Consider the following 24,072-nt stretch of genomic DNA (forward strand, 5'->3'; position numbering starts at 1 on the left):
AATATCACAAATAATTTCGATTGTTGACTGAATATTTTGTTAAAATAAAGCAAATATATATACATTAATTTTTTTTTAATTTTGTGTAGATCTTTAGTGATTTAGATATTTATTTTCTGCTTCTACTTTATTGTTATTATAAACTTTTAATAGAATTTTTTGTATGACAAATATGGAATTGTAATTCCTTATTTGTCATACAAAGTCTTCATTAAAAATAGAAATAAAGTAATTTTCAAGATTAATTATTACATAATTTTTACATAAGCGTATCATTTAAGTCACTATCTTTTACTTTGATTAAATGTTTACATAAGAAGATAAATATTTAAATAATAGAGTAAGAATAAAATTTGTGATTTTTATTTGTAATATTAAAACATTAAATATTATTCTGAATAGTTTGTCTTTTGCGTTGCATTCTATTGATAATAATCGCAAAATTTATTCCATACTGTACAAAAACTTTCTTAGAAATTATAATATTTTAGGAAAATCTTATTTAAAAAATTTAACAGAAATTTGTCATTAAAGTGAATTTTTAAGGGATTCTAAACGTATCAGCAGCGCCGGATTTACAATTAAGCTAAATAAGCTTAGGGTCTCAGCTTTCAAGGGGCTTCTAAATTTTTATTTTATATTATATTTTGTTTAACTTATATTATACACGTCTTAAAGTTAAATAATTTAATAAAGACATATGTTTCTTTATTATACAGTTAAAAAATTCGGAAAGGGGCCTCAGTTTTGTTAGCTTAGGGCCTAAAATATATAAATCCGGCACTACGTATCAGTGAAGAAAATAGTGAAAATGTGAGATAAGAAAAACGAAGAAGATAAAATATTGCTAGAAGGACATTCGAATCTATCAAAAATACTTTTAAAAATGACTTTTAGGGGCTTATATATGATGAATCACAACTTCAGTGAAGAAACTTATCTCCTCCCTTTAGCACCAGAGATATGATTCATCTTGATAGCTCATTATATTTTTATCTGAACGATAAAACAATAAAATAAGAATACAGTTAACCACATACATGATGAATATTTTATCACTATGGATAGCCAACTTTACAGGGGCCTCAGAGCCTGAAACGGTGGCTTCTTTGCATAATATTTCTGTCATGCTGGAAAGCTGCCATTCGTCGTTTATCTTTAAAAATAATTTAAAAACGAAAACATGACAAAACATAAAATGAAAATAAATTTATTGACAAAGACATATTCTAAATCATTACAAATAATAAAAAGAATAAAACATAATTATAAAATACAATATTATACTATCATACGTGAATGTACAGTACTCTGTATATTTACTGAATGTAGCAAACAATAATAAAATACATTATTATGAATTGGCTATGAATATATACCAAACATAGAAAAAAATAATAAAATACAATATTATTTATATATTTGCTGTGATTATATACCAAATATAAAAAACAATAATGCGATATAAAGTGATACATTTGCACAACTAAATAATATAAAAAAGTGAATAAAAGTCATATAATTACGAATAAAAGTATATATCTTATTATTATTTACAATATCTACAAAATTATTTACAGTGATAATAATGAAAGTTTTCAAAAAATACTGTGATCTAAGACGTAAGAAAATTTATGGTATAAAAAAGAGTAAAGTTTGTTTAAAATTTTTCCATTGTATGGTATATTTTAAAACAGGGTGCTGGACACAATGGCACATCACAAATTTGACAGTAATACCGGGTTTCTTTTTCTATTCTTTTCCCTGCACCGTCATGCTTAGTTTTACATACGGCACAGCGTCTAGCGGGAGTTTTTTTTTTTTTTTTTTTGTCAGTCGCCGGAAGAAGGTCCAGGAAATGTCTTTCCGTCAGTCTAAGCAGACCTGGAGTTCTCGGACTAAGACCAAAGATATTGGCACAGGCAGCGCTACACCTGCTATCGGAAACTGTTGTACTTACTGTACAATACACATTTCCATTTAGCAAATGTTTATTACAAGTTGCTCATCTAAGAATTACATGCAGGTGTTTGGAAGTTCTTTCTAAATGCCTTTATACGTAAATAATTTTACAGAAATATGAATAACATATCACCGTTTATGATTGTTGAGTATAATATATATATGTTTTCAAAAATTTATAAAATTCAAGACTTGAAAAAATCAAAAAAGTTTTTCGTATAAACATTCGATCAATCTGTTATATGTTACGTAGACAGGTATATTTTCTCAAAAAAAATCACGCAGCTTACTAAACTGACGTAGACATACAATATAGCTTATAGTTTACAACGCCACTAGTTTGAGGGGGGCGGTTGAAGTTGTAAAAGTAGGTCAACACACATTTGTGCATCGATGGTGTGTATTTGAATTTGTTTATGTTATTTATACTATTATAATAACAGAGCACTATAATAAGCGATTATTACCTTATTATATGAACTACTATACATGTATTATTTTTTTATGTATTACGGAAGTACCACAATAAACCGGAATTACTTTGTTTTTTAGAAAGACTTGTGGCTGGATGATTCTGAAATAACGTTTATAAACGTAAAATAGTATGAATATACATATAAATTTAATAAACTCGAGTAAAAATAAATGAGAGTAATGATTTATGATTGGTTGCATATGTTTATAGCTGACAAAGTATCTTCGAGAAGGCACGGCTTTTTGCTTGAAAATTCCCACCCCACAAACCCGAATCGAAGCTTATTTGTCGAAGGATAGTCAATTAGCTATAATGTATCAATTACAGCTCAACAAGCATGTGACCGACAGTTTGTTTTATCCAATAAACAAAAGAAGGTTGTTCTATAGATATAACATGGGAAGGAGGAGTATTGTACAAACTGTAATCAAGTCTGTAGCGATCTGAGCTTTGATTTGCTTGTTTGTATGTGTCTTTTGACTGACTCAACCAATAAATGTTTTGTCACCACCTCTGAACCATAAATATTTCGCGAAATACCGTCCTCTTCCATTGTAAAGCAATTAGAGGGTGAGGAGGCAGATTATTGGCTGATAAAATCGATAGTCAACTTCTTTTACACTGTAGTCGGTTACTTTCTGTCTATGTTGATATTAGATCGACGAATCATCCACCTGTGAAAACAGTGGAGCTCAAATTTCCACTAAGTACCATCCCTCTCAGGTGTAGCTGTACGCTATATATTTTTGTTGTAAATATAGATTTAAGTTTAGTTTAGTATCTTTCCTTTTTCTATTCTTTGTCTCATCTTCTAGAACTTTCTTGCTTTGTCTTTCTGGTTCATTATCCCTTGGGTGGGATTACCAATTCCAAGAAAGGTGTACGTAAACAAAGGGTGAGGCAAGGCCCTGGGGCTGACGAACAAAGGGAAGAGACACTTTTGGTCAGAACTCTCAACGAGGACGGACGGAGAGAAGGAAAGCACGAGATAGCTAGCACGACAATCGGAGACAACTAGGTTTCGATAAAGAAACTTATACTCGAATTCTGAAGAATAAGGGCGGAATTAGGGTAGCCACCCGATCGAATTTGAGACGATTGAAGGCTACGTTCACCCCAAGGAAGCTAGCGAGAAAAATTGAAAAGAGTGCCGACGGATAACACGAGGAGCAACATTCACCTCAAGAAAAACATCAAACTAGTATCCCACCCAAGTCTTTGAAAAAAACAGGAAAGTTCCGGGTATTTCTACCTTTTTTCTTTTTCTTCTATTTTTCATCTTCTCTTCTTTCCTTAGTTATAATTAGCATAAGTATTAGTTTGTAAGTTTCGGCCCGCGTATAGTTGTCGCGCTCGTTGATCTTTTGTTCGTTAGTATAGATTGTAACGTGTGTGTGTATAGTAGTTACTTGTAGTTGTTGGGATCCAAAGAACCTGTTTAGAGCGAAAATAAATTACTTTGTCACGTGAATAAAATATAGTTATTTATTTCTACTATCGTGCTTGCTGGACCTTGTACTTGTCGCCCTAAACATCACACAGGCTACAGTCTTTGAAATATGTAAACAATCGTTATAAAATTGCTTGTTTCTATCGTTTTTTAGCTCTAATTAGCTAATTTATTGTTCTTGGAGAGTATTTAGGTGAGTAAACATTATTTTAGAAATGTGAAGATATAAATTATTTGTGAAAGTAAACATTTCCCCTCGCTGTTACATAATATGAGAAAATATGTAAACAATTGCATGTAAAATTGCGTAGTATAGTCGATTATTGTAAAAATTGCCGAAATAATATAAAAATAATGTTTCTTATACATTATCACTAAAAAAACTTTTGTTGACTTTGACCCTCAGATGACTCATCCACTCCCCTCCTAGGAGAGTAATTAGAGAAGTAGTGTGAATAATGGCAATAACTTCTCACTTGCTGTAGCTAGCAGTTTGTTTTCTTTTCAAACCAAAGATATGTGTAACTAATAAATGCACGATATTTTAGCGAATTTATATAAATAAATAAATTGTTTTCTGTTTTGTTCGGAAATTTAAAATTTTATTATAATTTTAAATTCGTGAATAACAAAATACAAAACTACGGTAAACTGTAATATGACTTTGCTAGTAAACGAAAAAAACAGACTGAATATAGCGCGAATTTGAAGCGAGATACAACACTTGAAACGACATTTGCATCTGTAAACATGCTTTTCCTGCAAAACATCATGTTTTTGATAGAAGAACGCAGAGTTTTTATGAAAATTCTGTATATGAATATTTTTCATTATCTTATTATCAGAGAAAGATTTTTATCTGTCCTACATTGCTTGAGCCACACTACCCCCTGGACTTTGTCATGAAGAGAGAAATAGTATATTGTAAACAATGAAATTTGACACCATAAGGCTATACAAGGGTGCAGTTCGTTTAGTACAAAAAAGAATTTTTACACAAGTACAGTACAAACAATTTCTTATATCACAATAATACTTATTTTATAATTATTAGTTTCTAGCTTTATATGCTGACATAAAAGCTTTACAAAAAACCCACGAAAAATCAGAATAATTTATATTACGCCATTTTATAAAATGAATTCCTATAAAGTTTTAGTATAAAACTTTATTTATTTTATTATCTATTATTTAGAAACTTATTATTTTTCATATAACACAAAACTGGCAAGGAGACACCTAGCACAGGCAGATACACAGCTGGATGACCTTGAGAACAGCTGATTGTAAACTTTTCGCGGGATGTTCCAAAACAACGCTTGAGGGGGTGTAAGTTTTCTACACACGTCAGAACTAGTTACTGTAAATACTCGAATGTATTTCGTTATTTTCTAATAATTTTTATACCAGTTTCTTCTTATCATTTATATTATATGTTGAGACTAATATCATTAACCTAACATTGTTTTTTTGTGTTTTACAGGAAAAACACCCACAAAAATAAAAAAACATTTTAATACACCAATTTATGAAATACATTTCTAAAAGATTTTAGCATAAAACTTTATTTCTTTTGTTAGGTATTATTTAGAAACGAATTATCTGTCACATAACAAAAAATCGCGACGGATCACGTGACACGCGCCGCAGTTCGGTGTACTATGCTTAATGTCCTTGAAAACAGCTGTTTGTCTAAGCTGGCGGGATATTCCCAAGTAACTTTCAGGGGAAGACTGGCTTTTAGCCAGATGTGCATCATTTACCGTGAATACTCAAATACATTACGAAATTTTCGATCATGAATACTCTTTCAATAGGTGGGGACCGAAAAAATGGTCCAAAATATAAACTTCTATTGGATGTATAATTTCAAAACTTGCTGAGGTCATAAACGACATCCAATAGAATGTATCAAAAGCCTTTCCTGACTTATCTCGTCTATAGGGAAAATAGAAACGATTTTTGAAAATTTGACGTGTATACACGTCAATGGGCTGTAGCATTAAGAAAACTCTTGACGTCTATAGACGTCAATGGGCGTTCAAGCGGTTAAAAATGACTTTTAGGGGCTTATATATGATGAATCACAACTTCAGTGAAGAAACTTATCTCCTCCCTTTAGCACCAGAGATATGATTCATCTTGATAGCTCATTATATTTTTATCTGAACGATAAAACAATAAAATAAGAATACAGTTAACCACATACATGATGAATATTTTATCACTATAAACCTTCAATACTTGTACTAAATTCTAATTCATGTTAATGTTTATGTTATTTTTCAAATATGAAATGTGTTACATATCAATGTTGCAAACCCCAAATTTTAAATTAATATTTAACTATAAAGTTTGGTGTATAATTTAATTTCAAAATGTACAGCACTTTAGAATTCTTTTATGATTATTTATTTTATTTGAAATATGTAGATGAATATCTTAACATGTGAAATAGTCTGTGAACTAGTCATGTACTCATTCTCTTTGTATCATCTATGTGAGATATTTTCTCTTACATTTTCTGCGTTAATTTAATACATAAATAACACATTAGTGGCCAAATAATGTATTAACAATTTATATAACCAATAGATTAAATACATTAACATATTAATCGAGTTGCCCTTCCTGAATATTATGGAAATGTAGCTAAATTCCAAATCAACAGTTTATCTAATAGCATTATTAAGGAAGTTTAATAGCGGAACGAGTAACACTGAAATTAATAATCTAATTATAATTAACGACTTGAAAGTCATTCGATTATTATAGAAAATTCTTGAAATTTAGAATTGAAAATGTTTTTAATTATATTTGCAATCAAGAAGTATATGATTAGGAAAGAGTTAAAAGTAAATTTATAAATATATTTTCAAATAATATACGAAAAAGGATGAAATTACGTTTTTTCATGAACTGTATTGAATATATTTACTTAAAAATGATTTTTAGGGATTATATCTGATGAATCACAACCCCAGTGAAGAAACTTATCTCCTCCCTTTAGCACCAGAGATACGATTCATCTTTATAGTTCATTATATTTTTATCTGAACTAAAAAACAATAAAATAACAATACACGTAATATGCTTCAGCTATTATATCTTTTTAGTATTCATAATTGCGCAAAATGTAAGGTCTAAAAACCTTACATGGTCTAGTTTCTCTCGACTTCTGAGAGGGCCCTTTTGATAAAATTAAGAATATAAAGTTTATAACTGAATTCATGCAAGCTAAATAAGCTTGGAGTTTCATTCTACTTGAGAACTATGAGGTTTGAAATTGCTAAAATTTTAGCGTTTAGCAATTTAATTAAGGACTCATACGTTGTCTTATTTAGTGAAGGAAAAGGATCTCTTACTTGTTGTAGACCTATAACAAGTCTACATCTGACCATGATTATGTTGTACAGATCAAAATAACTTAGTAAGCAAGCGATTTATACATACTAATATGAGTCAAATTGAAAAATTTGTTTGTATTGATGCAGAATTTAATGATCAAAAGCATAGAACTGGAGAATACGATTCAGAGAATAAGATCCATGGATAGATATAGACGGATCATCATAGAAATCCAGAATTATCTAGAGACCTCAACAAAACTATATCAAGACGAGATATAAAATATCAGATTGGATTGATAGGAGAAATAAAAATAGATTTATGGATATCTTCAAGTGATCAAACTTGAAAAAAGTAGAGAAAAAATATAGATATATAGAGCATATAATGAGATTATTGAACTGTAAATCTTGACTAATGCGATTTGAATAGGTCAGTTTTTGAAACAACTTCACAACTGTATTATATATATATGTGCAGAATATATCAATGTTAAAGTAATGAAAAACTTTAAAATTTATATATAAGAACTATTTACTAAAGATGCCAGAACAATTGTTCAGTAGAGTGAGTTCTAAAATGATTTTCAAACAGCAGAAATTCAAATAATTTATTTTAAACATTTAAACTAGGAACACTGCATAAATATGCGGCCTCCAATCCTTTTCGAAAAAAATATATTAATGCCAAGAAAAATATATAAATAAAATCAATAAAATATAAAAGTCATTTTTTCGTTTCTCATCAAAATAAATTTTATTCCATTTTCATATAATTTCTTTTTACATAAAGATTCAAACTTGGTCTTTCGTGTTCAATGCTGGGATAAAGTGGTGGTCCTGTTTCCATCCTTTCTATCTGGGTATGATTCTAGCCAAAGGACATCAGTGGTATAAATTACCACTGGGGTCCGTTGGATGTCTGTCTGTCCTTACTTAATTTCGAGAACTGTGTTAGATAGATGACCGACGTGACTCGATTGTTAACAGAAAAAGTATAATGTACAGGGGCAAATATCGAGAGCATATATTTTAAATTAAAAACATTTAAAATATGATTAAAAACTGTAGCGGGACATTGTGACGATGTCAAAATAAATAAGTTAATTTCTCGTTTCAAGTTTTGATTATCACGAAAGTGTAAAAATACCGCCCAAAATTTTAAAATTTCGAAGGTGTAAAATATTTTATTCAAATCAGGTATAAACAAAATTGAAAAAGTAAATTAAAAATTTGAAATAAATGTTTAAGGAATTTAGAATTATTCTGAAATTAATATTTAAGGAAGAAATGTGAATAATTTATATAAAGAAAAGAAAACTCGCGTAGAGGGTATTCCAAAAATCAATTAATTATATTATATACTGTATAAGATTAATTTATCGACCATCTTTTGGACCATCTTAGCATAGAAGGAGAGAAAGAGAAAGAATAACATACAATATCAAATCTTCCGAATATAGAATAAGAAAATTTTATAACGAATTTTTGTTTTTTGCTTGAAATTTTATAGATAGCGAGGTCTAAAAATGAATCATGTTCTGAAAATCCTCTTATTGTAAAAATATATATTTAGGTATTATAGATCTTTAATTTGATGATCTATAATTTAATTTACAACTTTATTTCTCATACTATTTTCATTTTAGTGCTTACAAGGAATATGATCACTTCATGGCATTATTCTATAGTTTTCAGCCTCTCGATATTAAGGATTCATTAATGATTCAAAGTTAAAATTAACTCAGAGTTTTAATGAGCCATTAAAACAGTTCTGGAATTTTGCAATAAAAATTCTCAGAAATTTATAAACGAGTATGCATTTAAAATATCACATTCTTAAATATGAACCTTTATTCGTATTTAATTACGAAGAGTAAAGTATTTAAAATATTATTAAAAATCCTTTTATTTATTACTTTTTGATAAACATTTTATGTAAAGTTATCTACTATGATTATTTCAGCAAGTAAATAGTTCTATCCTATTCTTCATTACTAAATGAAGAACAGGATCATCTTTGTTTAGTGATGAGGAAAAGGATTTTCCTTTTCTTTATCACTAAACGATGACTCGGTGTTCATGATTTTTAATGATTATTCTTATAAATATCTAAGAATTTGATTGCCAAATTTTGTCATTATTTTAATAGTTCATTAAGATTTTTGAATTAATTTTAATTCAAATATTTAATGAGCCATCGATATCTTAACTTGGAATGGAGTGAACGCTTTGTGAATTCATATTTCTAACTGTTGTCATTTGTAGAAGTAGAAATTCAATTTAATTCAAAATTTTTCATAAAATTGCATGCTAAAATGTGTTTGATAACTTTAAAATTACTCCGTTTATCATTAACAGATACATAATATTTTAACTTTGATCTTAATGAATGGAAGCTTCTCATTCTCTCATTTCAGAACTCTCATTTTCATTACAGAAACTCTTACTTTATGAAATATTATATGTGACATATTGCATACATTACTTCATAAACGCAGGTCCAGAGAAATTCAGATCTATATAGAGAGATATCAGTAAGACTATTTGACCTGTAATCCTCAACAAAGAGGAGCCATCAAACGAATTTTTGTAATGTAAATTAAAAGATTTTTTATAAGAGTGAAAGGCTTATTTTTATTCGTTTTGTAGATTTTATTCCTATATTCTATATAACTTTTAAAGAGAATCTTGTATTTGTGACCAGCCAGAGCTCTATCTTATCTCTCGCAAGTTCTGGTAATGCGAAAATTAAAGCATTTTTTCGTCTTGTTCTTATAACAATAATAAATGGAAGAAAAATAAGCCAATACTTGAAATAATTTTATCAATTTTTTTAATTAAATACGGAAGTATTAAAAATAGAAAAAGATATTTAAGTCATTTTTAAAAATATTTCTAAGAAATAAAGAATAACATTTTCCAGCTTTTCATTTCTTCGTTCTTTTCTGAAAAAAGATTTTGAATTCGATTATCTTATTACAAATAAAGAATTTAGAAATTAAAAAATTAAAATATAAATCTTGTTTAAAAAGTAGATAAACTTGTGAAGTTTTATCTCGTAAACAATGTATTTTATCTTCTTTTGTTCTTTACTTTGGTTTTTACTGGTGTAACCTTGAAAACGATCACGGATCATATAGAATTTTCTGTGTGGTAGGGCGACATGGAACATTTCAAAATTAACTAGATACATACGCTTTTCTAACTTAAAATAAGTTTTTGATATTCCAACAAATTAAAAAATCCAAACAATGCAACAATGGAACAGTGTGCAAACGATGGTAGAGGCTAAATAGAACAACCATAAACAGCAACAGTGCAGTGAAATTTTTTATGTATTATTAAAGATGACGATCACATATAAACTTTTTTTTGACCAAATACTCGCACGCAAGCCTCGTGGTACTACATGCTGCTCTTCAAGCATGCAACCCATGCACCATGCATCTTTTTTGGAATTGCACTGGATCAGATTTGGAAAGAAATAGTTATTACACAGTCCCCAAAAGTTTGATGGATTACAATTATCAACCTTTTCATCCAACTTTTTCTTTTCAATTGAATTGAAGCAGCAATTACAATTGAATTCAATTCAATTGTAATTGCTGCTTCTTTCGTTTTTCATTTTTTATTTGAGTTAGTTAACTGATTTCCACCACGAAACTCTAGCATCAAATTTAACATCATTTATAAACACGATTTTTAGACCCGATCGCCATTGTTAAGACATTTAACACGTGTTTCATGTCGCCACACCCGACCATAGTTAAATTTGATAAATGAAACTTAAGAATATTACATTCTAGTGGGGATAATGTGTTTTTAATTAGTCAATTCTTTTATCATTTTTATTGTTTTTAAATTGTCTTTAATTATCACGAGAAAAATTCTTAGGCTTTATCACTGGGTGACCAACAGTCATTTGGCCCGGGCTTCACATAAAGAGAGTCTCAAAAACATTTGTGAAGAATTATTTATTCAATTGCATTTCTTGTGTATTAAGAAAAGAACCTTCGTTAAAAATATATAATACAGTTTCAATACAATGTTTTTTTTATATACTGGGAGTACAAAGTGGTAATGATCTGGCTTCCCTCTGTTTCTGAGAGGTCCTGGATATTCCAGAAATATTCTCAAAGATAGGAAATTGGTACAAGGGAAGATTTTCAAAAGTTTATTACACTAAAATCTTTTGTATTTTTAAAACTGGTTCTTTCTAAATCCATAAGGTCGTGACTTTTGAAAGCAGCCTCTTGTATCAATTTTTAGTTTAATAAATATTTTATTTGTTATAATGAAAAGTTTCTAAGAATTTCCATCGAATCTTAAATAATTTTCAATATATAAATTGTCATTATATTCGTTCAATATTTTTAAAAAGACCTGAAAATAATTAATCTGTCTCCTCGTTTATCTTAGATTATTTTGATAGAAAAGAAAATTAAAAGTTTTTCTATTTTTCAGACAGATCAATTAGATTTTATGCTACCAATTTTCATAAAAAGACCATTACTTTACTGACAAAAAAATTTTAAATTTCCTTTCTTTTATTATCTATAATTTATATTTCATTGAGTTGGAACTGACATGTCGTATTTATTATAAATTATGGAAATGTCTTTATGAGTCATATGAATCTGGAATTACTTATAGAAAATTTAATCCTAACGAGTTTTGCTTATAATAATATCATAGACAAAAACTGAATTTAAATGATTAATTTTTACATAATAAATGCATGAATACGATTGAGATTTTGTTAAATTGCAACGATTATTCAAGTGTTCTGCCATTCAATACCATCTTTTGAAAGTAATAAAGTTTTTGGTTGTGGCATTTTATTTCAAATTAAGGCATTTTAACAAATTTGAATAATCGTTTCGTTGATTGGTTAAAAGCGAATAACGTAAAGTAAGAGTTGTCATATTTCTCTTTGACTAATCATAAGAAATTAACATTTTTAGTAAGTCACGTCTGTTAATATTAGCTCTTATTTTTAAAACCAATTAAACATTTGTACAGGTTTTTTGGGGTTTTCTTAATCGTTTAGGCTATATCCGAAGTTAAGCTAAAATATTCGTGAGAAAATGTATGATTCTACCCCCTTAAATGAAAAAATAACGAATTTTTCGTGGAGGTGCAAGAGCAATTTTAAAAATTCAAGGAGTGTGGATAGCGAAGAAAGTTAAGAATTACTTCTCTAAAGGATAATAATCTTTTCAATTTTTCTATTTAAAGCGTAATATAATCTTTAAAATTTTATAATAGTTTTAAAAGTTAAATTAATACTATAAATATGAATATTTTTACGATTATTTTCTTGGCACATTATCTTTTTTATAAAATACAAAAAAATATACTTAATTTAATAGAATAAATCTGCAATATAATAAAAATAAAGGATTTTATTAATAAAAATAACACGAATGTAACATTTTTATGTGAGGATTCTTGTAATTGAAAATGGGTACTATAATGAACATAATTTTACATTGATTACTTCGAATTACTAGAAACAGTAATAAATCTAAACGTTTTTTATTACTTCGTGGCATTAAATATAATAAAATAACAGTTAGATATAAGTTTTAAAAATAGAATTTATCGAATGAATTGGAAAGGTCTGCAACATTTCTTTTATTTTCTTGACTTATTTTGACAACTGAACGTGTATTTTATTTCAAAATTCGTAATTATCTTCACTTCAGCCACTTATTTAATATTGTTTTTGACAGGCATTAAATAGATTAAATTGTTAGTTAAGTAAGTAACAACTTCCATTAGTGAATAACTGAAGTAGTTAAAACAGTTAAAATTCTTTCTAGTTAGAATTTCGTTTGTTATTCAATTAATATTCGAGAATTAAAATGGTCTTTCGATTTATAATGTTTTCAACAGTAAACAGTACTTTAGAGTAATGAAATATTTAAATTTTAGTGCTTAGTTTGCGTGATTGTCGTTGGATACTCTATCGTAAATACAAAATTATTTATCGAAAATTAAGTATGTCAACTATACTATAATATTTTCAAAATTATTTAAACCTATGCATTACTTACTATTATTATTTACAGTTTACCAGAATGTATTTTACTTACACGCACTTATTATTTACAATTAAGCATGATTTATTTTACTTAATATTTTTATTCGATATTTAATCAGGAGCCATTTTACTCGTGTACTTTTATTATATGCATTTTACTTACATACTTTAGTAAAGTATGTGTATTATACAATAATATTAATAAAAGATATTTAAAATTTTAAAATTATATTTTATTTCTAATAAAGTGTCAAAGTTTTATAACTAAAAGTTGATAATATTAATCGAGTCTTAAAGTCATCTGTTATTGTTAGATTCGTGCAGCGTGCAAAATCTATAAAAATGAATTACTCGTGTAGTTTTAATTAAATTAATTAGAACGTTGAATTTATGTTTTATTCTATAAGAAATTCTTTTCTGTTCTTTTTTTTATATTCTTTGTAAGTTTTTATCTTGAAAAGTAATATTGGAAACAGAAAATAAATCGAACAACTGAAAGTGATTTTATATAGAGTGCTTTCCAGTAACAGAGTATCATTTTATCTAGATTTTCTATTGAATTCGAGTACTTTCGAGCAATTTAAACTTTTTTTATTATTATTTTCTACAGTAGAAAGAGGATATACAAAACTTAAATACTTAACTTTACGTTATAGTTTTAAGTACATTTATTCTTTTATAAGATGCGTAAAAACAATATATATATATATATATGTTTACATGCATAATATTTAATTTTATTAGTTAGAAAAGTTAAATTATTCATGTAACATGCAATCTTTCTTTAATGCACGAAAGACGTGCTTAAGTATTGACGAGTGATGACATTTATATTAATTGCTATCTTATAAGGATGATCATCATCTTATCTTAATCATAACTTGAGATAATTATTATCAAATTTTTTCTCCATTAGGAAGGAATTCTCCCACTTTTATTACGTATACAGTATATAGTATATACGATCGGATACATACATTTCTAATATGATATATAAATCCAAAACAAATACATTTAATGGTAGTATAGTTTAATTAAAACTTTAATATTTATATAATATGGCGTTTCCTTTAATTTTCCTACAAATGCTTTCTGTATAATGCTAAATATTTCTCTCACTGCTCTTATTGATTTAAATTCTATTAAATTTTAATATGAACTATAAAACGATAAAATTAATTCTGAAGTAAATACTATTATTTACTATTGACATCTTTTCTATAATACAATACTGCAATTATTTTCAGTATTGTATTGATGGGAAAGATGGCAACTTCTCCACGCAATGTTATGAAGCAAGCATACGGATGACGTCAATTTAAGAATAACAATTGGAAAATATACTGTATAATTCACGACAAACTTAAATATCATATTCTAATTTTATAATTTACGATATAAATATAACACTGAACATACATCATCTGTTAAATCACCAACTGAAATGAGATATTCAATATTCAAATGCCTTTTGTTTCATTGATGATTTGAAATTTTCTATTAGAAATAATCATTGCGTGAAAGTTTCAAACATTCGATTAAAGTGCTGTAGTATTTTGTATTTAAATATAAGCAAAAATATAATTCTTGCATTTATCTTAACTTAGCATCTTCGCTAAATTTAACCTATAGTTCCCATTTATCTTACATTTACGCTTATCTTATGGAATGTACTGTACATTACATTTACACTATACTTCCTATTATCTTATTTAGACTTATAGACCATAGGACTTATAGAACTACAGGACCACATGACATTAAGGAATTCACATTCAGTGGTTCTAATTTATTTTATGGATTTCATATTTACTTTATACTTCCTTTAGATGTTCTATTAATTCTCTGCTTTAAATTGTTAAATCTAATTTTAAAAATTCTAAGCAAAGAAAATTCAAAATAAAAATATTGAACGATATAATTAAAATGTAACAAAAATAATATATTTTTTCCTGGTTTTTTTAATTATATTAAGCACTTTTTTAAAGAAAATAATCTAAATATGTATTTTTAATTTTTTCTCCTGAGTTTTCTGCTGATTAAATCTCTTCATAGAAAGATGAAAGATGATTTGAATGAAAATAAAAATTATTTATATGCTGATGGAAAAAAAGATGCTGAAGGATTTTAAGATAAATAAATAAATAAATAATATATTCATATTTTGACATATTTAATATTAAAAAAAATTAAATAATTTAAAATATATTTAATCGCATAAATAAAACAGTCAGAATAGGAAGATAAATTAATTTATTTTATTAAAAATATTAAAACTAAATAAAACTTTAATAAGTAAATGAAGTGTAGAATTGGTAAAATAATAATTTTAAAATATATTTAAAATTCAACATTCTAACATTATTTCATCAGAAAGTTGTTTTTTTATTAATTTATTTTTATTGAAATTCTTTCAATTTTATTTTGAAATTTTAATAATTTCAAAAGGTTATTCTTATTAATTTTTTAATTTTAGTTTTTAAGAAAAATAATATAAATTTAAGGAAAACAAAATCAATATTGATGTATGGAAAATGGAAAAACAAATTAAAATAGAATCACGTTTTTGTTGAATGAAGATTAAAATTTTTATTCCGAAGACGAAACAACTCCATTTTGGAGATTGAATACAAAGTAGTTTGATTGATATTTTTGAAAAAATTAAATAAAATAAGAAAAATTGCATATTTTTAAATGTAATTTTAATGAAATAATCTCAAAAGTTTCTCTATAAATTCTATACAAATTATAATCTTAAATTAAGAAAATTTTTAAATTAACTTAATGACAAAATTAACTAAAACTCTTTCTTAAATCTTAAAAATTAAAAGAAGTTGTTTAAATATTTGAAAATTCGAAAAGAAAATACTTAATCCAATTAAAATATTTTCTGTTTAAAATATTTTAATTATTATTATTCTTTAATTTCTTTTTTAAAAGTTACGTTTAAAAGTTATATTATATAGTTTCAAATTAAGGAGCGCGCTTATCCATTTTTAAATATTTCCTTGCTAATTTTTAGAAGATTTTAAAAGAATAAAATAAATGAATTTTTATTAAAAATATTTAAATAATTTTTGTACGAAATTCTTCCAATTAAAATAATTAATTATACTATTTTAAATATTTAATGTACTGTACATCTGATAAAATAAAATATTCGTACCCTTTGTTGTTGCTGTTGCTCTTGATGCTCTTGCTGATGCTGTTGATGCTGCATAATCATTTTAATAATCTCTTAACATTTATATTCGTAATTAAACTAGTTTTCACGCAACCAACTTTGATGAATTTGTTATTATAAACAAGAGAAAATTATCATATTTAATCTCCTCCTTTCTTTAATTATCTGAATATTTTACTTCTCCTCCTCTTCTTCTTCTTTAATATCCATCCTTCTACGTGTGTTCATTTCTACGAGTTAAAAAAATATATCGTTATAGATTAATCAAATCTGATAAGTTATCTTCTTAGAAATTATTAATATAGAAAAGTATTGAAGTTATAAAAAATATTGATAACTCTTATCGACAATTGAATCAATTTTTAAACTGCTGAAAAGAGTTTTTAAGTGGATTTCCTTGATAGACTTATTCAATAAATCGATAGTAAAATTTTGCTTAAATTTAAACCTAGTTTAAGAAATAATTTATTTTTTTTATAAATTTAATTAATTTAATTTTTTATATTCTATATAACTGTAGGGGATGTCTATTTATTGCTGTTTATTCAAAAATCTAAAAAGTATAGCTATACTGGGTAGCCACAATTAGTATCTAACTATGATAAACACTGAAATGTTGTTTTATTCGATCATTTTATGGTATAAATGCAGTGCCCCAAATGCCAGTTAACTATTGTAAAACTGAATTGCTGTCTTATTTAAATATTTTATTATTTACAGATTTTTTAAAACATTGTTTTTAAAATGAGATTTTTCTTTTTTAATACACAAATTACAACACCAAATCGTTCCGCATAAAACTGTATTAACTGTATTACAACAAAACACGGTTGATTAACTTCATTATTATAGATTATAGAATTTATCAGTAACGCTGTAGATAATTTTATATTAAATTCTATACAAAAATTTGTTTTATTACAAAACATTTTGTTAAATACATTTGAAACTAATTTTTTACAATATTAATATTTAATTTTATACTTTTACACGTATTTACTTAATACTCGTTATTTAATTTAAAAAGAAAATTAAAATACAATATATTTTAAAACTTATTTACTCGTTTAATTAATATAATAAAAATAATATAAAAATGTAAAACTATTTTAATTATATAAAAAGAAAAAATACTAAAATATTTGTTTGTTAATAAGACGATTTACAAGTATAAAACATGAATTTAAAAAGTTATTTTAATAATATTTATATTTAAATTTTTATATAATATATATAGATTTTTTTTCAAAAATTTAAATTTTCGTTTTAAATTTTTATTCATTTTTTATTTTTAGTAAGAATAACAAGTGAAAGAACATGTTCAAAGTTTGTTACACAAAATTCATACAAAATTGTATAGCGTATGAATATTTTATATATATATTTATATTTATATTCAGATTAAATTTAATCCTCTAAAAATAAGAAAAATGATTTTTTTTAGACAAGATAAGAGTTACTAGCGTGCTACTAAACTATATATTGAATACTATCATACATATATATATATTGCAGTCTAATAATAACCATTATGGTAATCCCACTACTGCTTTTTCTAACCACTTATATATTGAATTTGAGTTAATATCGCCGAAATTTTATTGATATTTTTAAAAATATATATAATATTAAACTTTTAGAATAATTTTTTTAAAAATTTCTTTTAGAAATCTCATATTCTTTTCTTATATAAATTGTATCAATTTTACGAATTTGTGTCTTAAAAACTTTTATTATCGATGTAATTTAATGATTTTTTTTAAATACAAAAATCTATTTTTCTATAAAGAATTTACTTATTTTTAAATTTTATTTCCATTTTTATAAAATTAATTTTATGTATACTAATTTCATACTATAACTGAATGTAGTCATACAATTTATATTACTTTTTATATAATTTTTATATTTTAAAAAATTATGGAAACATTTATTAATATAAAAGTAACATTTTAAACTTAAATTTTAACATTGTTGTCTTTATAAAAATTATATGAAAGAATATTAGAATAAAAATACTTTTTTATAAATACAGTCAGACCTCGCTTAACGCCACCGTTTATTCGCCTTCGAAATTTGCATTAAATCGAATGTGACATTATCTCAGACAATAAGAATTAGTGTGTTATCTTGTTTTACGAAGGATGATTATACGAAATTTGTGTTTTCGGGGATGTTGAGTGGTTAGTTTAACCTACTCCTATGCCCACTTAATACGACCTTTAAGTCAAACAAAGAGTGCTTCTCCAGTTTCTGGCATTTTGAACACAGAATTACTGACCACTACTCACTGTAACGAATACTCTGGTTTGTATGTATTTTTATTAAGTAGTATAGTCGATACGTTATAATATTAATAAAATTTCGCTCTGTACATTCAGAAAACCAGATTAAAACGTTATTTATTGTAGTAAAAACATAAATCAAAACTTTTAAAACACAAATTGATGTTTTTCTGTTAATTATAAGTGATTGTAGTGTCTGGATAATTATCCGGAACTACTTAGAGTGGAGCACAAGTTTACACGAAATTTCGTTTTACACGGTACTTATTGACACGCAACCCCCGCATAAAACAGATACTGTCACGGTCTACACACAACTTTGATATTGAGAGTTTGATGATCAGAATGTCGCTTTCAATGCAATCCAGTAATTCACAGACACTGAAGAGTTTAATATTTCTGTGAAAGATCCATACACAAGTAGCCTATTTATTTTACTAGGGTGAAGTTATTTAGAAGGGCTCTATATCGAGGTTTGACTATTTATTATTTGAAAGTTTTTGTTATAATTAATTTGTTGATGGACGTGTTTTATGTGTGCTTTTAATATAATTAAGTAGTAGTGTAAAGTTATATTAATGAATATAATGTAATATAGAGTCGTATGCAATAATATACTGTATTATAGGGATGGAAGTAGAGTAGAATAAATGCTATAAAGTTATATTGATGAATATAATTATCTACAATATATATGTGTATATAGTTTTATATACGTATATAAAGCTATACAATATTTTATTATATTTAACTAAATTAAGAATTTTAAAAGCTTTTTTTAAAATTAATAAATTTTTTTTGAGATTTTTATAACAAATTTAATATATTAGTTGTAATATTTTATCGATATAACTAAACATAAACATGAAGTTAATATAACTTCAAATATTTACAGATAAATTACATTTTTTTTTTAAATATAGACTATTAAGAAAATTTATAGAAAGATTCGTGCACGTATTCATAAACAGTTATTAATTTTTTAATATATTTTTCTCAAATTCTTCAAGTAATATAAAAGTATTTTAAAGTATTTATGTAATATTTTCTTTGAAATATAAAAAAATATTTGCTTATTTATTTACTATTATTTAAAATTTAAGTAAAAATATCTTCTAAATTTTATAATTTTGTTTACAAAATACCTAGTTTCTGGTACAAAATGGTACAAATTTCACGTTATCTTTTGGTACACGTTAAACTTTATTGTACCTTTGCCTTCTTATCAATGATTCATTTAATACAGAACCGATAATTTAGAAGGTAATGAATCAATTTGTGACAATTCACTGACTAACAGCAGTAAATTGATACAAAGCTTTTGTGTGATGCAATTCACAACTAGTATTGAGCCGTAAAGATTTGTTAATAATTCAAAACTAGCTGATATTAAGGAATTATTTCAATTATTTTTCAAAATGTTTGGACGTTTAAGATTTAAATAATTATTTAGAAAATCCTACTTTTAGAAGATAACTTATAGTTTCGTTCGATTAAAGATATGTTTTATTACTTTATAATTTTTATTTTTTATAAATATTTTATTGTAGTTTTTTAAGTTAAAAATTAAAGATTTTAAAACATATCTTCTAGCGTACAGCGTGCAAAACTTTGCCCTTTCAGGCCCATCTGTAGGCGATGGGTTCGATGAATTCGTTATCGTTAATTGTACCACTAGAGGACCAACTGTTTCTGTAAGTTTGTGTAATTTCAATTAATTTATAAATTCTTAAACAGTTACATTTTTTAAAAATTTAAATTAAATCAGTTAAATTGATCCATAAATTCAAAATCCGCATCATGTGAAGATGATGCGGATCCTATCATGATGCGGATATTTCAAATACATTGATTTTTTTTTCATTAAGAAAAACGTTCTTAAATATTTTATTAAATTAGGCTGTTTTATTTTAACTTTAACAAATTATCTACATTTTTAACGAATTAGAAATCGAATTCCGTTAAAATTCTACACTGAAACGTAATTCTATTATCAATTTATTAGATGTAGAAAGAAGATTAAAAAAAGAAATTTTTGATAAATTATTATTAATAATAAATGAATTTTTGTTAATTAAAACTTTAATTTTGTAGGTAGCTTGGTTAGAAACCAAAAATGTTCCGCTTGATGAAGGCGGTCGAACGAAGATAGCACCAAAGGTCGATCCCATGTTATCGATAACAGACACTTGTTGTTCCATAAGGACCTGGAACGTTACAGTAAAAAATAAAGGTTAGTCGACTGGAAGCTTGTTCGACTATTAGGTAAATGGCTTACATCGTTAACGCTTTGATAAGTTTTAAAAAAAAGTAATTCCTGGATAAAGTGATCGCTGCGAGTGTAGGAGAAAGGGGGAAAGAAAGCAAATTATACATATTAAATCAATAAAGCGTAAGTGTGTGACGTTTACTTTTGATAAACACATTGTAAGATATACACCTTTTATGATATATGTGGTAGAGATTGTGTATATTTATATTTGGTACTCGGTGAAATATTGCTCTCTAGAGATGAATAAAGTTGAAAGTGTTTCCTGGTCTCTATTGGTTTCGATATTTGGTACACTTTCGAGATTCTAAAAATCTCAAGTACAGAAAAAGTACCTGAATTTTTTAGTTTTCTTTCAATGAATCATTCCATCTTTAGATACTTTTATAACCTTTTAAAAATGTATATATATATATTTCTAAATGACTTTAGATATATATATATATATATATATATAAAATTTAGCTAGAAACAGAAAGAAATTTTGTATTTTTTAAATAAATTGTAATTTTTAAAAATTCCTTTGAAAGAATATCGTTAGTGAATTTTTAAATAAAAAGATAAAAAGAACAAAAGAAGAGAAGGTAGAAAAAAATTAAATGTTACAAACAATGGATTTTAATTTGTTTCTTTAGTTAATTTTTTTGCTTTTTTGAGAAATTGGACAATATTTCTTTAAAATTGTTTAGTTTGAATGAATTTTTAAATTTCATAATATGTCGTGTAGAAAGGAAAACGAGTGATCATTGTTGTTCATTTCTGAAGCGAGACTGTATTTAGCCAAGCATAAAGTGTTTTTTTATAAATAAATTTCGTAACTCTTCAAGAATTTATTCATAAAATATATTATGGTTAATTTGAATAATTTTGTACTTACAATTATTTTTGATAATTTAAAAGTTTTAATTGGATTTTTTGTAATAAAATCTATTAAATTCTTGTTAACAAAAGTGAAATGTGTACGAATTGGCCATTAACCGAGGACAATGTTTTAAGGTTATGATCATCAATTTTTGCATAAATTTATAAATGTATATAATTTAGGGTTTTATTTTATGGTTAGATATCTACTCTATATATATAGCTCTTATACAAATGTGTAGATAATGACCCGTAGAAGAGAGTTAGTATTCTAGTTGTCAAGCCCATCGATTCCAATCTGTCTTTTTAATTTTTGAGACACTTTATAGATATAGATAGACAGTCAAATTAATAAAGGGAATTCAAAATTTTAACTGTCAAGCTTCCTTAATTTAGGAGAAAAAGAGCGTTAGATCAGGAATGCAGAGGATGATGCAAATAGAATGCGATGCATACAATTAAATTTTGGAGGAGAATATCATAAAATTTGATTATGTTAATTATCTAATTATTTTAATTTTTGAGAGATTTCTACTTACAGACAAGTAAAATAAATACAATTTATTTATTTATTTTGCTAAAGTCTGAAAAATTTTATTGTTTCCTAAGGTTTTTGAATAAGATTTCGATGCATACAAAAATTACGAGGTCCTACTGAATCGGAAAATAATTTAATAACATTTTTATAGATTTTACTTGCAACTTTCATTAATTCAGCATTTTTGATTTAGGATCCCTAGTAGCATGGAGATGGAGAAATTCTTCTAAGGATATCGTAACGTGTGAAGGAGCCGATGTTGAATTATTTTGTAACATCACGAGCATTTCTTACTCTCGCGTGAATTGGAGGAGGAAGAGGGATTTGTTTCCAGGAAAATCCTTGCGGTTATCAAATGTTCAACGTGAAGATCACGGTACATATTGGTGCGAAGTGAGTAACGCGGCAGGAGGGATGCTGAAGAAGGATATCACACTCGTAGTTGAATGTAAATTTTCATCATATATTTATTTGAAAACATGTAAATTCAAAGTATGTGTAATTATTTGGTGTATTTACAGTTCCACCCATAATTACAGTGCCAAATAAAGAAATCAATGGTTCTTACGACGGTGAATGCTTTCTTCAGTGTACAATAGAGGCCTATCCGACTCCGTCGATAACTTGGTACAAAGAAGATATTGCTTTAGATGTACAGTCGGATCCATATTTCGATATCGCGATGCAAGAGACTGGAAACTGTACAACAATTTCTATATTAAAAGTGATTATTGTATATAACGGAACTTTAATTAAAAGTAATTTTGGAAATTATACCTGTCAAGCACAGAATAGGCATGGTACTTCAGCTGCTAGTCTTCGAATTGTGGGTAAGTTTATTATTTTTTCCCATAACATAACTCAATAAAGATGAATTCAAATGATTTTTATAAGGTCATTTTATTATCTTATACAGCTCCCGATGATGTAGTATCAGATGGACATTTTGTTCAAAGAAAGTTTAACGTGACAGGATTCATTATCGGGATGCTTCCTCCAATATTCATATCTGTATACATTATTATTAAGTTGGGTTATCGTTCTCGCTATGCAGAAGAAAGAGCAGAAGAAGAGGGTATGCAAGAGGAACCATTTTTTGTCAGTCACTAACTTTTTATGTGTTTATTGCCAAATTGTTTAGCTGGTTGCGGACCACACTCTATTCAAAATTCTGAGGGTCCAAGTGACTGAAGATATTATTAATACATATTATACATATATATTATACACCTATATAATTTTTTTATTATGTAGCGTCTTCTCTTTCATCAAAGATTCTTAGAATGAAAAGTATATAAAGTATATATACATATATATAAATATATTTCGTCACTCTTCACACATTTTTGCTTCCACTATACAAAGATATTTGCAATTAATTGACTAAAATGTTGATTATTTTTACCAAGTTTTCTTGGAGCACTCTCCGTCTCTTTCAGCAAAAATGATTGAAAACTTTTTTCTTCAGCACGAAAAATATTAAAAGCTATGCCAAAGCACGTCCATATGCAGTTTCGACCAAATCATGTACAGTATACATATACATATATATATGCCTGTAAAAAATTAATAATTAAAAAATGGGATTTTATATAAATAAACTTTGTACAATCCTCTGCTTTCACTTGTATGTAAATTTTGTATATAAAATG

The 24,072-nt window shown here is 26.3% G+C and overlaps 1 protein-coding gene across 1 annotated transcript in view; it reads left to right on the plus strand.

Moving 5' to 3' along the window:
* The window catches only part of LOC136979522 (limbic system-associated membrane protein-like), a 57,701-nt gene extending 33,661 nt beyond the window's left edge, over positions 1–24,040 (plus strand). The window contains exons 2-6 of the mRNA XM_067275525.1: positions 20,346–20,446; positions 20,847–20,985; positions 22,614–22,868; positions 22,942–23,250; positions 23,337–24,040. Of these exons, the coding sequence (XP_067131626.1) occupies positions 20,346–20,446; positions 20,847–20,985; positions 22,614–22,868; positions 22,942–23,250; positions 23,337–23,530 (998 nt within the window). The 3' untranslated portion in view covers positions 23,531–24,040. The remainder of the gene's footprint in view (positions 1–20,345; positions 20,447–20,846; positions 20,986–22,613; positions 22,869–22,941; positions 23,251–23,336) is intronic.
* Positions 24,041–24,072: the final 32 nt, after the last annotated feature.

The sequence above is a fragment of the Centruroides vittatus genome, unplaced genomic scaffold (genome assembly GCF_030686945.1).
Source record: "Centruroides vittatus isolate TY-2023 unplaced genomic scaffold, ASM3068694v2 contig_628, whole genome shotgun sequence".
Classification (NCBI taxonomy): Eukaryota; Metazoa; Arthropoda; class Arachnida; order Scorpiones; family Buthidae; genus Centruroides; species Centruroides vittatus.